The following is a 13,445-nucleotide window of genomic DNA, read 5'->3' on the forward strand; positions in this document are numbered from 1 at the left end:
CGGTCCTGACCCGCGCCCCACTGCAGTGTCTCAATGAGAGCCGAGCCAGGGCCCCCGGCCGTCCCTGCCCCTCCTCTCCCCTCCAGCTGTCCGCTGTCCCGGCCCAGTGGACTTTGAGAACGGCATGTACACTCCAAGGCTGGGCCTCCACCCCGTGGGCGGCAACCTGAGCTTCGAGTGCGACGAGGGCTTCAACCTGCGCGGCTCCCCGGTGCGGCGCTGTCGCCCCAACGGCCTGTGGGACGGGGAGACCGCTGTGTGCGACAACGGGGGTGAGTGCCCCGCCGGCTGGCGGGCTGCGTGGGACTAGGCCTGGAGATTCTAGGGGTGCAGGACGGGAGGGCGCTGCTGCCTCGGGGCCTGAGCCAGTGGCCCAGTGTGCCGGACTCCCAGCTTTTGGTCTTTCCTAGGCAGCTGCTTACTGAGGCATGAAGGTGATTTACCTTTTTTTTTTTGGTACTGGGGATCTCAGGTCCTTGCACTTGTGAGGCAGGCGGCGGAACCACTGAGCTAAATCCCCAGCCCTGTAATTTCCTTTTGAATTGGGGTGAGTCCTACCCACAGGAAAGTGCAAGCCTTTGTGTGCTGCCGCTGGAGGCCGCGCGTGTGCCCTGCAGTCCTCCCGCCTCAGCCTCCTGAATAACATTGTCCAGTGCTGTGACACTGAACTGTACGCCCAGCCACAAAGGTGTAAAATCCCAGGTATTCAGCCTGGTGCACTTTTGCAAGTGTGTCTGCCATTGCCAGACAGAGAACCTGCCCCACACCACTCGAGGCTCGTTCAGATCCCTTCCATCCCGGGAACTCCTCTCTGACGTTTGCCTGCATGGACAAATTTAGCTTATACTTCATATAAATGGAATCACGCAGGATTCGCTCTCTCACTCTGGCTTGCTTTATTCAGCGCTCCTCCTGTGAGCTTTAACCATCACTGAGTGTAGCAGAACTTTATTGTTCTTCACTGCCATGTACTATTCCCTTGCATGACTGTATTATACATTATCCGTTCATCCTTCTGTGGATGAGAATCTGGGTCATTACCAGATCAGGGCCGTTGACGAGCAGCTGTAAGGGTATCCTCATGTACGCCTCACTGTTTCCTCTGAGTACGAGTGGCATTGCATGGAGCGTTGATACGCGGGTACGTGTTTAGCTTTAGTGGTGGATGACAGTTTTGCTGACGACTTGTAGCACTGTAGCAGAGTTCTGGGCGCTCCACATCCTGATGCCTGCAGTTGTAGAGTCAGCCCCGCTGGGTGTGTAGTGAGCTCAGTGCCGAGGACGGCTCCGCAGCCGGGCTTCCTGGGCCCCCAGAAGACATGGGTGAGGCCCAGCTCAGGGCTGGGATGCTTGGGGGCCATGGAGGCCCCGGAGCGCGGCAGCCTTGGTCTTTCCCGGTCTGCAGCAGCGGCCCGGCCCGCACTCCCTGGCGCCCTTGCAGCCCTGAGGGTCTCTGAGGAAAGCTGGGGGCGGCCAGGCGCCTGGCTCACTTGTGTGCCTCTGTCCACAGCTGGCCACTGCCCCAACCCCGGCATCTCGGTGGGTGCAGTGCGGACGGGATCCCGCTTCGGCTTCGGGGACAAGGTCAGCTACAGCTGTTCCTCCAGTCTGGTGCTCACCGGGTCAGCGCAGCGCGAGTGCCAGGCCAGCGGGGTCTGGAGCGGCACGGAACCCGTCTGCCGCCGTGAGTGGCCCGGCGGCCCTGGGGGTCAGGTGCGGTCGGGCCCCGGCTGAGCTCGACTGTCCCCGCAGAGCCCTACTCCTACGACTTTCCCGAGGACGTGGCCCCCGCCCTGGGCACCTCGCTGTCTCACCTGCTGGGAGCCACCAACCCCATGCGGACAAAGGAGGGTGAGCGGTGGTGCTGGCGCCGTGGGAGGGGGCGCCCGGGAGGCGGGGCCGCAGCGTCCTCCCTCTGGCGCTCTCTGCAGGAAGTGTGGCCCGTAGGATCCAGATCCAGCGCTCCGGGCATCTGAACCTCTACCTGCTGCTGGATGCCTCACAGAGCGTGTCAGAGAGGGACTTCGAGATCTTCAAGGACAGCGCCATCTCCATGGTGGACAGGGTGAGGAGCCGGGTGCTGGGGGCCGTCCTGCCTCAGCCTCCCGCCCTCCTTGGTCCCTTGCGTGGTCCCAGATGAGACGTGTGCAGTGTGGAGTCGTTCACTGATTCATATTATAGTTTTCAAACACTGCTGCCTGGGAAGCACAGGGCTGGGTGCAGGTGCTTGGGGACCCCAAAGATGAGCAGGTTGGAGCTGGGGGTGGTGCCACACGCCTGTGATCCCAGTACTCGGGAAGTTGAGGCAGGAGGATCACCCAAAGTTCCAGGCCAGCCTGCACTACATAGTGAGACTCTGTCTCGAGGAAACAAAACAAAACAAAAGAAGAACGGGGCCAAGGTCCTTTTCTCCAGGAATTCATCTCCTAGGGCCGTGGTCTCCCACAGGTAGTAACAAGACAGCCCTTGGGAGGTGTGGCAGAAGAATGTTAGTGTACTTGTTGAATAATTTAATTTTAATTAAGTTAATAATGTAGCATTATTTTCCTTTCAGAATTTCAAATTTTGTATGCGTTTAGATAAGTATAGGTCTGTGTAGTGGGAGGACTTAGAACGTCTATAAATATACTTTTATGCCCCTGTCGGGGTGTGTGCCCAAATGTTTTTACTGACAGGCTGCATGAGTCGAAGAGTCTGGAACACTAGTTTCAGTTCCTGGACAGCACATGGTTTCATAACGAGGTATTTCACAATAGTTCTTGCAGATAGATGGGTCTTCCTCCCAGCTACAGCTGGGGATTGAACACAGGGCTTAGGCAGCCTGTGTTGTACCTGGTATGATGGAGCATGCCTGTAATCCTAGCACTCGGGAGGCTGAGGCAGGAGGATCACCATGAGTTTGAGGACAGCCTGGGCTGCATAGTGAGTTCAAGTCCAGGCCGAACTACACAGCGAGACCCCGTCTCAAAAACAACGACAAAAAAAAACAAACCCAAACCAGATGTTCCGCAAATATTACTTCCCTAGCTTTTTGCAAGCTGTAGTCTCTGCGAGGCCCGGCCCCTGTCAGTCTGGCCCAGGCCCTCTGCCTTCTCCAGGCTTCCCCGCTGCTCTCCCTGTCCCCGTGGTCCGGGGCCCTCACACCTCTCACCTGCCGCCCACAGATCTTCAGCTTCGAGATCAATGTCAGCGTCGCCATCATCACCTTTGCCTCAAAGCCCAAAGTAATCATGTCTGTCCTGTGGGACAAATCTCGGGATGTGACGGAAGTGACCTACAGACTGGAGAACGCCAACTACAGAGGTGTGTGTGGCTGCCAGCCGGGCGTGGTGCCCACGCCTGCCGCCCAGCACTCCAGAGGCTGAGGCAGGAGGTTTGGGAGTTCAAGGCCAGCCTGGGCTATAGAGAGAGATCCTGCCTCAAAAAAACCAAGAGGGGGTTGAAGGCACAGCTCTGATGCAGGTGCTGAGAAGGGAGGCTGAGGAGGGCAGATACTGGACGGGGAGAGGCCTCCTGGGGCCTCAGTCCCCAGGCTCCAGGCAGCTCACAAGCCCAGGGTCCTGGTGAGGGCCCAGCGCACAGCCCACTGAGCTGCGCCAAGTGCGACCGCACCGCCGGCTCCACTCCTTCCAGATATCTACCCCGTGGCCATTGCCGGGGTCCCCAGTTAGTCTCCCCGACATGTCTGCTGCATGCTATATAAATCCATCTGGTGGCCGATGTCTAACAGCCCGAGTTCTTTGGAACCCTAATCTCTGAGTCCTGGGACCTTCGAGTGGTTCCGGATGGAGCGTTTCTTTCTGCTTTTGGAGACTGGGTATCACTATACACTCCAAGCTGGCCTGGCACTCATGGAGATCTTCCTGCCTCAGCCACCTGAGTGCTGAGATGACAGGTGTGCACCACCATGCCTGGCTTTTAATGAACATCTCTAAGGTGGAAAGACCTCTAACGTTTAAAGAAGCAAAGCTCTATCTGGATGACAAAGGTTTGAGTTTATCAGAGCAATTGGATAACGTGCATTTCTAGAGGCTGGCATTCCCACACCGAGCGGCAGAGGGAAATGTCTAAAGGGTCCTTCCTTTGGCATATTCCAGATCATGAAAACGGAACTGGCACCAACATCTATGAGGCCCTCAACAGTGTCTACCTCATGATGAATAACCAGATGGTGCGCTTGGGCATGCAGACTGCAGCCTGGCAGGAAATCCGACACGCCATCATCCTTCTGACGGACGGTGGGTAGCATGGACTGAGGTCCTGCAGAGCAGTCCTCCTGCCTCAGCCTCCTGAGTGCTGGGATTCCAGATGCGTGCCACCACCCCTGGCCTTCCACCAGCTATTTTGGAAGAGTCGATGAGTTGTTGTCAGTCCTTCTGTGCTACGGAGCATTAGAAAAATGTGCACTACTTCACGCATTTGCCCCAAATTTAGTATGTGTTCTCCCAAAGCAACATAAGCCTCGGTTTCTTATTTGTAAGATGGAAACGGTGTTGATGAGGACGACCTCAGTGACAACTACAGGCATAGGATGGTGGCCCTCCTCTCCCTGCATGATTTTGTGGAGGGTTGTGTAACAGCGCTCTGTGGTAGAGGTGTCAGGCCTCTCCTCTGTTGGAGGGAAGCCGACGCCAGGGGTCCCAAGTGGAGTTATGGGGCACGGATGGAGCCGCTGCCCGGAGTGGCCTAGGCCTCTGCCGTTTATTCACCTCCTGATTTTGTCCAAACCATTCAGCTCCTCCAGGACGTAGTGTTTTGGTCTGTGAAATAGGGATACCCACATTTTTGGAGTGTTTCATGAGAATGAAGTGAGGAAAAGTCTCTGAAGCTCCCAGTCCCGTGTCTGTGTGTGGAGCATTTCGGGGAGTGGTATATGTTTCGGGGGCCTTGCTGAGGTTTCTGGGCTAAGTGCTTCCTCCTGCGCTCCTGGTGCTGTGGGCACCCCTGAGGCCCAGACGCATTCTTCACCCTCTGTTCTAGGAAAGTCCAACATGGGTGGCTCTCCCAGGCCGGCAGTCAACAGCATCAGAGACGTCCTGAACATCAGGCAGGACAGGACGGACTACCTGGGTGAGTCTGCCCTCGGCCCCGGGGGCACCGTCTCGCCCGTGGTCCTGCCTCCCTTTGCTGTCGCCCTGTGTGAAGGTGGCCAGGCCTGCTTGTGGAGGGGCAGGCGGGTGAGATAGGGCCCAGAGTCGCTCAGGAACTCTGCCTGTGGGCAGTGCCCGTTGGCTCGCATTTCAGGAACCGCTTCAGGAAGCAGGACCTGGTTCCCTGCAGGGCGCTCGGTCCCTGCTGTTCCCAACTCAGTAGTGCGTCAGCTGTCTGGCCCTGACTTGACAGTTCCTCAGGCTCAGGGTCAACACAGATTGCACTCAGCTCTGCCCAGGAAAGAATTTGCTTTTCTTTCATAGTCCCGAGAATTGAAACCAGGGCCTTTGCTGAGTTACATCCTCCAACCTTTTAAAAACATTTTCACTTTGAGGGCTGGGGATTTAGCTCAGTGGTTCTGTCGCCTGCCTTGCAAGCGCAAGGACCTGAGTTCAATCTCCAGTACCAAAAAAAAAAAAAAAACAAAAAACCAACCAAACAAAACATTTTCACTTTGAGACAAGATCTCACATAGTGCTAAGTTGCGCAGGTGGGGCTCAAACTCTTGACCCTCCTGCCTCAGCCTCCCAAGTAGCTGGGATTGCAGGCGTGTGGCTCTGCACCTGGCTGGCAGCTGGTTTTGAGTGTTCAAAGTCTTTCTCTTTGGGTCTTCTTTCCATTTCAACCCTCCCCCCACCTGGGTAATTCAGTATATGTGTACATGTGTGTGTGTGGGGGGGGGCTTGGCAGTGCTGGAGAGTGAACCCAAGGCCTCACACACAATATCTCTTAAAAACCCTCTGGCTCAAGGAATACAAACCCTCTTCCTCCCTGCTTAACACCAGAGACAGGATCACACACTTGCAAAGTCTTCATTAAAAATGAGTAGGAGCTGGGCGTGGTGCACACGCCTGTAATCCCAGCACTCAGGAGGCTGAGGCAGGAGGATCGCTGTGAGTTCGAGACCAGCCTGGGCTACACAGTGAGTTCCAGGTCAGTCTCAACTACATAGTGAGACCCTGTCTCAAAAAAAAAGGAGGGGAAAGGCCAGGGAAAGCCAGAGAAGCCCTGAGCACCAGGCCACGCTGCTGGTCACCCTGCCCTTCACAGCCCAGTGATAAACGGCACAGGTCCCTGGGCTCAGAGCCTGATCACGGCCTTTTGGGAACTCAGTTCTACCCGCTGCAGGCTGCACAACAGATAAAGGCAGCTGGGGACTGAGGGGTGGTGCGTGACAAGCAGAATGGGCTGTGGGGTCGGAGGCTGAGAGTAGAAGGCAGGGCCCTGCTGAGCCAAGACAGGTGGGAAGGGAGCCTGGCACATGTGCAGAGCGCGGGCCTGAGGAGGAAGTGAGGCCAGAGGCTCAGGGCCGGGGAGATGGAGCCCGGCTCGCAGAGATCCAGTCCCAGCCTCCACCGCCGGGGCGGCCCCACCTGGATTCTGGTGACTTCCGCCCTCACCTGCAGACATCTATGCCATCGGGGTGGGCAACCTGGACGTGGACTGGAAGGAGCTGAATGAGCTGGCATCCGAGAAGGACGGGGAGAAGCATGCCTTCAAGCTGCCCGATGCGCAGGCGCTGCGCCAAGTCTTCGAGCACGTGCTGGGTGCGCTGCCGCCCTCTGCTGGGGCCTGGGGACAGGAGGAGCCGGAGGCCGGGACCCTGCTCCTCACTCACCTCGCCCCTCCTCCCTTCCCCAACACAGACGTCTCCATGCTCACGGACACCGTCTGTGGGGTGGGGAACATGTCAGCCGATGCCTCCGACCAGGAGAGGACGCCCTGGCATGTCACCATCAAGGTACCCGAGGAGGAGCAGGGCCGGGCCCCGGGGGTGAAAGCCCCCCGTCCCTGAACATTGTGCACTCCCTGCAGCCCAGGAGCCAGAAGACCTGCCGTGGGGCGCTGCTCTCCGACCAGTGGGTGCTGACGGCAGCTCACTGCTTCTACCAGGCCGAGGACCGCTCCCTGTGGAGGGTCATCGTGGGTAAGGGGCCCGCGCCAGCCTCCCAACCCTGCAGCCCGAACTTCCCCAACTACCCGACTCTGGCCGCCCCGAGGATCCTGGTCCGGCCTAATCTGCAGTGTTGTTCCCAGGGGACCCCAGCTCCCCATGGGGCAAAGAATTCCTCATTGAGAAGGAAGTGATCCATCCCGGCTTTGACGTGCACGCAAAGAAGAACCAGGGCATCCCGGAGTTCTATGGCAATGACATTGCCCTGCTCAAGTTGGCCCAGAAAGTGCAGATGTCCACTCACGCCAGGTGCCCGCCTGCGGCAGGAGGGTGCCTTGGGACCAGTGCCCCGGGGAGACCCGAGGGGACCCAGGGGGAGCCTGCTTGACGCTTGCCGTTGTCCCCAGGCCCATCTGCCTCCCCTGCACCGTGGAGGCCAACACTGCCCTGCGGAGACTTCAGCGCAGCACCTGCAGGGATCACGGTGATGCCCCGGGCTGAGGGTTTGGGGCACTGACATCTGCAGTTCCCAGCCGCAAGTCTGGGTCTCTTTCTCCCTCTGCAGAGACTGAGCTGCTGAGCCCACAGAGCATCCCCGCTCACTTTGTGGCCTTGAATGGGAGCAAACTGAACATCAACCTCAAGATGGGGTCAGAGGTGAGGTGGGGGGGCTGGGGTCTCCCCGCAGGGCGGCCCCCGAGTGTTGCTCCTCCTCCTCGGGCTCCGGAGGCTCCCTTGCTGCAGGCCTAGCCAGGCTGCGAGGGTCCATCTTTCTCTCCCTGGCCACCCACATGGTAGAGGACACGCTGTGTTGAGGCCGTTGCCCAAGACACAAAGTCGTTCCCCGACCTGAAGGAGGTCGGGGAGGCAGTGACCGACCAGTTCCTGTGCAGCGGGATGGAGGGTGACGCCAACCCCTGCAGAGGTGGGCAGTCGGGCTGGGCGGCCAGGGGCTTGGGGGACAGCGCACGGCCCCAGCCTGACCCTGTCTCGGTCCCTCTGCCTGCAGGAGAATCCGGGGGAGCGGTTTTCCTGGAGCGCAGGTTCAGGTATTTCCAGGTGAGAAGGGCAAGACCTGAAGACCTGGGGCCGGGCCGGGGGTGCTCGGTCTAGCTGGGGGCCGGGCTTGGGGCACGCTGTGCCCACGCCATGCCACGCTCTGCCCCCCCTCCAGGTCGGCCTGGTGAGCTGGGGCCTTTACAACCCCTGCCAGGATGCTCCCAACAAAAATGTGCGCAGAAAGGCTCCCCAGGGTGCCCCACCGCCGCGAGATTTCCACCTGAGCCTCTTCCGCCTGCAGCCCTGGCTCAGGCAGCACCTGGAGGGTGTGCTGAACTTTTTGCCGCTTTAATCAGGGCCCTGGCCCCTTGACTGTCCCTCCTCCTGGGCCATCCTCAAGTCTCCCCCCCCGTGTTTGCTGTGATCCTTTTCACCTTCACACGGAATTTCCCAGTTATGAAATTAATAAGCTGTCCCTCCAGGATCTGCCATCTCCCCCATCTCCCACCCCTGACGTCCACCCCAAGATCCTGTGCCCTGTCTGCGCTCCTAGCTGCAGAAATTCGGGGCCCCAGGCACGCAGAGGAGCGGGGATTCCCAGGCTGGTGCCGGTGTGATGCCCTGCCCCTCCCCTCCTGGGCCATCCTCAAGTCTCCCCCCCGTGTTTGCTGTGATCCTTTTCACCTTCACACGGAATTTCCCAGTTATGAAATTAATAAAACCCTAAGATTTCTCCATCGGTCTGTGCCTCTGCTTGGGGGAGGGGAGGCCAGAATGATTCCAGGAAGGTCAGGGACCCTGCCAGGCAAACAGTGGCTGGACTCTGCCCTGTCGCTCGGTCCCAGGGAGTGGGGGCCGTTTCTGGGTGGTCTCGGCTGGCCAGGACGATCTGGGGGCTGCCAGAGGCTGACGGGGGAGCCCCAGGCCTCAGCAGAAGAGGGTGGGGCCCGGATAGTTTCTGTTTCTTAGGTTGGCAGCTCCGTGGGGCCCTCCTGCTTGGAGATTCCGAGAACGTGGTGTGTGGAGGGCAGGCAGGGCCAGCTCAGGTGCCAGAACATTGCATAAAAGGCTGGGGCGGGTGGGGAGGGAGAAGGCCAAGCCGGGTGTGCAGCTGAGCCAAGCAGGCGCACAGAGTGAACCTGGAGAAACGTTCCCGACCCTGGCCCCGGCGTCTCTCCTGCCTTCCGTGGCCATGGGGCGCAGCCTCAGCCGCTGGCTCTGCCTGGTGCCCTTGGTCTTGGGGTTCTGGCCTGGAGGTGAGTGAGGCGACTTCCACACAGCTGCCCTTAGCCTCGCTCCTGGGCCGGGCTTCAGCAGCCTCTCTCCTCAGGTGTGAGCACAGCCCCACCGCCCGAGGCTCTGCCCCAGAGCCCCTGCTCCCTGGAGGGTGTAGAGATCAAAGGCGGCTCCTTCCGACTTCTCAGAGAGGGCCAGGCCCTGGAGTACACGTGTCCCTCGGGGTTCTACCCCTACCCTGTGCAGACTCGAGCCTGCAGGCCCTCAGGATCCTGGAGTGCCCTGAAGACTCAAGACCAGAAGGTCGTCAGGAAGGCGGAGTGCAGAGGTTCGGCATGGGCCGGGGAGGGACGGGGCAGGTGGTGGCAGAGGTGGCCCTCAGCAGAGAGGAGAGCTGTGTCCAGAGTGGCAGCCAGCCAGCCTGGCCCTGCGGGGGTAGCGGCAGCTCTGGGGGCGCAGGGAGGTGCAGGGGAGCTCCTTTTGCTCAGCTTCTCCCAGTGCTGGGCAGCGTGGCAGCGGACGCAATGCTCGATGGGCAGGGAGGGGTGGTGGGGCCAGGAGGGCGCTGTTTCTGCATGACCTGGGCCAGACTGGAGGGGGGCTGTGGGGCGCCCCTCCTCCCAACAAGGTCTACTCTCCCTCTTCCCCAAAGCAATCCGCTGCCCAAGACCCCAGGAGTTTGAGAATGGGGACTACTGGCCCCGGTCTGCCTACTACAATGTGAGTGACCAGATCTCTTTCCGCTGCTACCATGGGTACACTCTCCGGGGCTCTGCCAACCGCACCTGCCAAGGCAACGGCCGGTGGGACGGGCAGACGGCCATCTGTGATGACGGAGGTGAGGTGGTGCCCAGCTCTGCCCTCCGCCCTGCCCATGGGGGCTCGGACCCGGCTCAGCTTGCTGTCTCATGCCCCTGCAGCGGCGTACTGCCCCAACCCTGGCACCCCCATCGGCACCAGGAAGGTGGGCAGCCAGTACCGCCTCGAAGACACCGTCACCTACTACTGCAGCAGGGGGCTCACGCTGCGCGGCTCCGAGCAGCGAAGATGCCAGGAAGGCGGCTCTTGGAGCGGCACGGAGCCGTCCTGCCAAGGTGACCCCAGTACTCCATCCTGAGGTCCCCGCACCAGGATGCTGCCTTCCCTCACTCACCCACCCCAGCTCCTTTCTCGCTCCTTCCAAAGCTCCCCAGAGAGCTTTCTTCTGTTCAGACTCATCCCACCCCGGAACCATCACCCTGTCTTTGGCCCTCTGCACAGCTGAGCTGATTCTTGGCTTCTCCTAGACTCCTTCATGTACGACAGCCCTCAGGAGGTGGCTGAAGCCTTCCTGTCTTCCCTGACAGAGACCATAGAAGGGGTGGACGCCGAGGATGGGCACAGCCCAGGTTTGAGGGCAAAGAGGGCATGTGGGCAGGGAGGGGCGAGGGTGAGGGCAGGGTGCGGGCAGCAGCAGAGCCCTACGTGTCCAGGCCTGCATCTCTGCACTGACCCTCAGGGGAGCAACAGAAGCGGAAGATCGTCCTGGACCCCTCCGGCTCCATGAACATCTACCTGGTACTGGATGGGTCGGACAGCATCGGCGCCAGCAACTTCACAGGGGCCAAGCGGTGCCTGGCCAACCTGATCGAGAAGGTGGGGTCCCCTCCCTTGGAACATAGGGGTGCTGAGTGGACCTCACTGCCCTACCCAGAACAATTCCCTGGTACTCTGAGCCCCTTGGGTCTGGGTCTGTCCCTTTCTACGTGAAGCAGCAGCCTGATGTTAGCAGTCGTTTCCGGGAACTTCTACCCTTGGGCCTTTCACCGTGGCTTTTCCTGTCCCAGAAAAGGGGCCGATTCTCCTACCCCTAGTTGTCTATTTTGATGCCATGGTGTCCCGTTTCCCCCACTTGCAGGTGGCGAGTTACGGAGTGAGACCAAGGTACGGCCTGGTGACGTATGCCACAGAGCCCAAAGTCTTGGTCCGCGTGTCACAAGACAAGAGCAGCGACGCAGCCTGGGTCACAGAGCAGCTCAGTCGAGTCAGCTATGAAGGTCAGTGGTCCAGGGAGGGACAGTGGAGGTGCTCGAGGTGGGCTCAGAAAGGGCGGAAGGCGCAGGGTGCTGTGGGGAGAGATCACACAGGGGGGCTGGGGAGGCAGCAAGGTTGGCGGCAGGCAGAAGGGACGTCCGTGGGATCTGCTCACAAAGCGGAGGAGCACAGGGCCTCAGCCGCGCTGGCCAAGGGAGGAACGACCTCTTCCTTCTCCACAGACCACAAGTTGAAGACCGGCACGAACACCAAGAGGGCCCTGCAGGCGGTGTACAGCATGATGGCCTGGGAAGGGGACACGCCCCCCGAGGGCTGGAACCGCACCCGCCACGTCATCATCATCATGACAGACGGTCAGCGTGCCCTGGTCTCACTCCACACCTGGCTGAGTGGGGCCTAGCGCGTCCACAGGTGGTGGCAAAGCTGGCGGCCGGGCCTTCCCGTGGCTCTTCATGAGGGCCCTTGGACCCGTCACGCGGCCCATTCGCCTCCGCTGACTCTGTCCGCACTTCCCACCCTCACGGCCCCATCTCCTCTGCAGGCCTGTACAACATGGGCGGGGACCCAGTCACCGTCATCCACGACATCCGGGACTTGCTGGACATTGGCAGGGACCGCAAGAACCTGCGGGAGGATTATCTGGGTGAGGACCTGCCTGGGAGCTGGGGCTCTGCTGCTCAGGGCCTGGGCGCTCACTTCCCTCTCCCCTCAGACGTGTACGTGTTTGGGGTTGGGCCCCTGGTGGACCACGTGAACATCAATGCTCTGGCCTCCAAGAAGGACAATGAGAAACATGTGTTCAAAGTCAAGGACATGGAAAACCTGGAGGATGTTTTCTTCCAAATGATCGGTAGGAAGATTACAAGCACAGGAGACCGCCAGGAACTCCGCTTTCCCTGGGGCCCCAAAGTCGCTCATTTCCCTCCCATCTTGAAGCCCAGTAGTCTGGAAGGCCTTCCTCCTTCCTCTTCTCAGCCTGCACCCCTCCTGCTCCCTAGAACCCTCACTTACTGATCTTAGAGCCACAATGCTCTGAGGAACTGCAGATTTCTTGGTGCCTCATTTGCCAGATGTGGAAACTGAGGCTGAGAGCCAGACAGCCAGCAAGGGCTGGGCCTGAAATTACTGGATCTCCAAGCTCTCAGGCCCAAGTTCTTTTCACCATGCCACAGTGGTCCCTGGTGCCCTCACGAGGAGGCAAGTGCCCTGGGCTTTTCCTCCCACGGCTTCTGATCCTATGGCTGCGCAGGGACCAGTAGGAAATGGTTGCTGCTGCTTAGGCGGGAAGTGTCCCAGTTCAGCACATCCCTTTCCCACCAGACGAGAGCCAGTCCCTGGGGCTCTGCGGCATGGTCTGGGCGCACAGCAAGGGGACGGACTACCACAGGCAGCCATGGCAGGCCAAGATCTCTGTCACCGTAAGCACGTCGTCCTGGCCCGGGGGGCCCTTGGGGGGTGAGGTGGGAAGCGTCCAGGGCCATCGGTGGCCTGAGGCTGAGCCTCCCGCCACCGCGCCCCCCAGAGGCCACAGAAGGGACACGAGAACTGCATGGGCGCAGTGGTGTCCGAATACTTCGTGCTCACAGCGGCTCACTGCTTCACCGTGGAGGACCAGAGGCACTCCATCAAGGTCAACGTGGGTAAGGTGCAGGGCCCCTTGCGCGGCCCCCTCACATCCTAGCCAGCAGGGCAGGGCCAGAAGTCAGAGAGGGAAGGGGCCGAGCTGGAGGTAGAGGCTGCCTGCTGGAGAGCAGCGCCTGCTCCCCTCCCCTCAGGAGAGAAGAGGCAGGACCTGGAGGTAGAAGAAGTCCTGTTTCACCCCAAGTACAACATCAATGGGAAAAAGGAACAGGGGATCCTCGAGTTCTACGACTACGACGTGGCTCTGGTCAGGCTCAAGCGGAAGCTGAAGTTCAGCCAGACGCTCAGGTGAGGCTCGGGGACACCAGGGTGGGTGGGGGTGGCAGGCATGGCTGGGCTGTGACTGTCTCCACCCCGCAGGCCCATCTGTCTCCCCTGCACCGAGGGAACGACCCGAGCTCTGCGGCTCTCTCAGACAGCCACCTGCCAGGAGCACAGTAAGGCGGCGCCCCGGGCCGGGGGAGACAAGTGGGTAGCGGGGGAGCTGGGG

The 13,445-nt window shown here is 60.1% G+C and overlaps 2 protein-coding genes across 2 annotated transcripts in view; both read left to right on the top strand.

Moving 5' to 3' along the window:
- The first annotated feature begins 24 nt into the window (after positions 1–24).
- C2 (complement C2) lies at positions 25–8,779 on the top strand. The gene is made up of 17 exons (XM_010609887.2): positions 25–272; positions 1,511–1,684; positions 1,753–1,851; positions 1,932–2,065; positions 3,165–3,303; positions 4,098–4,238; positions 4,981–5,070; positions 6,558–6,698; positions 6,798–6,892; positions 6,967–7,078; positions 7,189–7,354; positions 7,453–7,529; positions 7,611–7,702; positions 7,844–7,970; positions 8,055–8,104; positions 8,220–8,415; positions 8,514–8,779. Exons 1-16 carry the CDS (start codon positions 125–127, stop codon positions 8,394–8,396), a joined length of 1,962 nt encoding a protein of 653 aa, XP_010608189.1. The 5' UTR covers positions 25–124; the 3' UTR covers positions 8,397–8,415; positions 8,514–8,779.
- A 90-nt stretch (positions 8,780–8,869) lies between these two features.
- The window catches only part of Cfb (complement factor B), a 5,713-nt gene continuing 1,137 nt past the window's right edge, over positions 8,870–13,445 (top strand). Inside the window, exons 1-14 of the mRNA XM_010609888.3 lie at positions 8,870–9,300; positions 9,375–9,608; positions 9,933–10,118; positions 10,201–10,374; positions 10,567–10,668; positions 10,779–10,915; positions 11,178–11,316; positions 11,536–11,667; positions 11,856–11,957; positions 12,027–12,164; positions 12,635–12,732; positions 12,837–12,954; positions 13,090–13,243; positions 13,316–13,392. Coding sequence (XP_010608190.1) covers positions 9,237–9,300; positions 9,375–9,608; positions 9,933–10,118; positions 10,201–10,374; positions 10,567–10,668; positions 10,779–10,915; positions 11,178–11,316; positions 11,536–11,667; positions 11,856–11,957; positions 12,027–12,164; positions 12,635–12,732; positions 12,837–12,954; positions 13,090–13,243; positions 13,316–13,392 — 1,855 coding nt within the window. The 5' untranslated portion in view covers positions 8,870–9,236. The remainder of the gene's footprint in view (positions 9,301–9,374; positions 9,609–9,932; positions 10,119–10,200; positions 10,375–10,566; positions 10,669–10,778; positions 10,916–11,177; positions 11,317–11,535; positions 11,668–11,855; positions 11,958–12,026; positions 12,165–12,634; positions 12,733–12,836; positions 12,955–13,089; positions 13,244–13,315; positions 13,393–13,445) is intronic.

Source organism: Fukomys damarensis, unplaced genomic scaffold, assembly GCF_012274545.1.
Source record: "Fukomys damarensis isolate Sample0158 unplaced genomic scaffold, DMR_v1.0_HiC HiC_scaffold_20, whole genome shotgun sequence".
Lineage (NCBI taxonomy): Eukaryota > Metazoa > Chordata > Mammalia > Rodentia > Bathyergidae > Fukomys > Fukomys damarensis.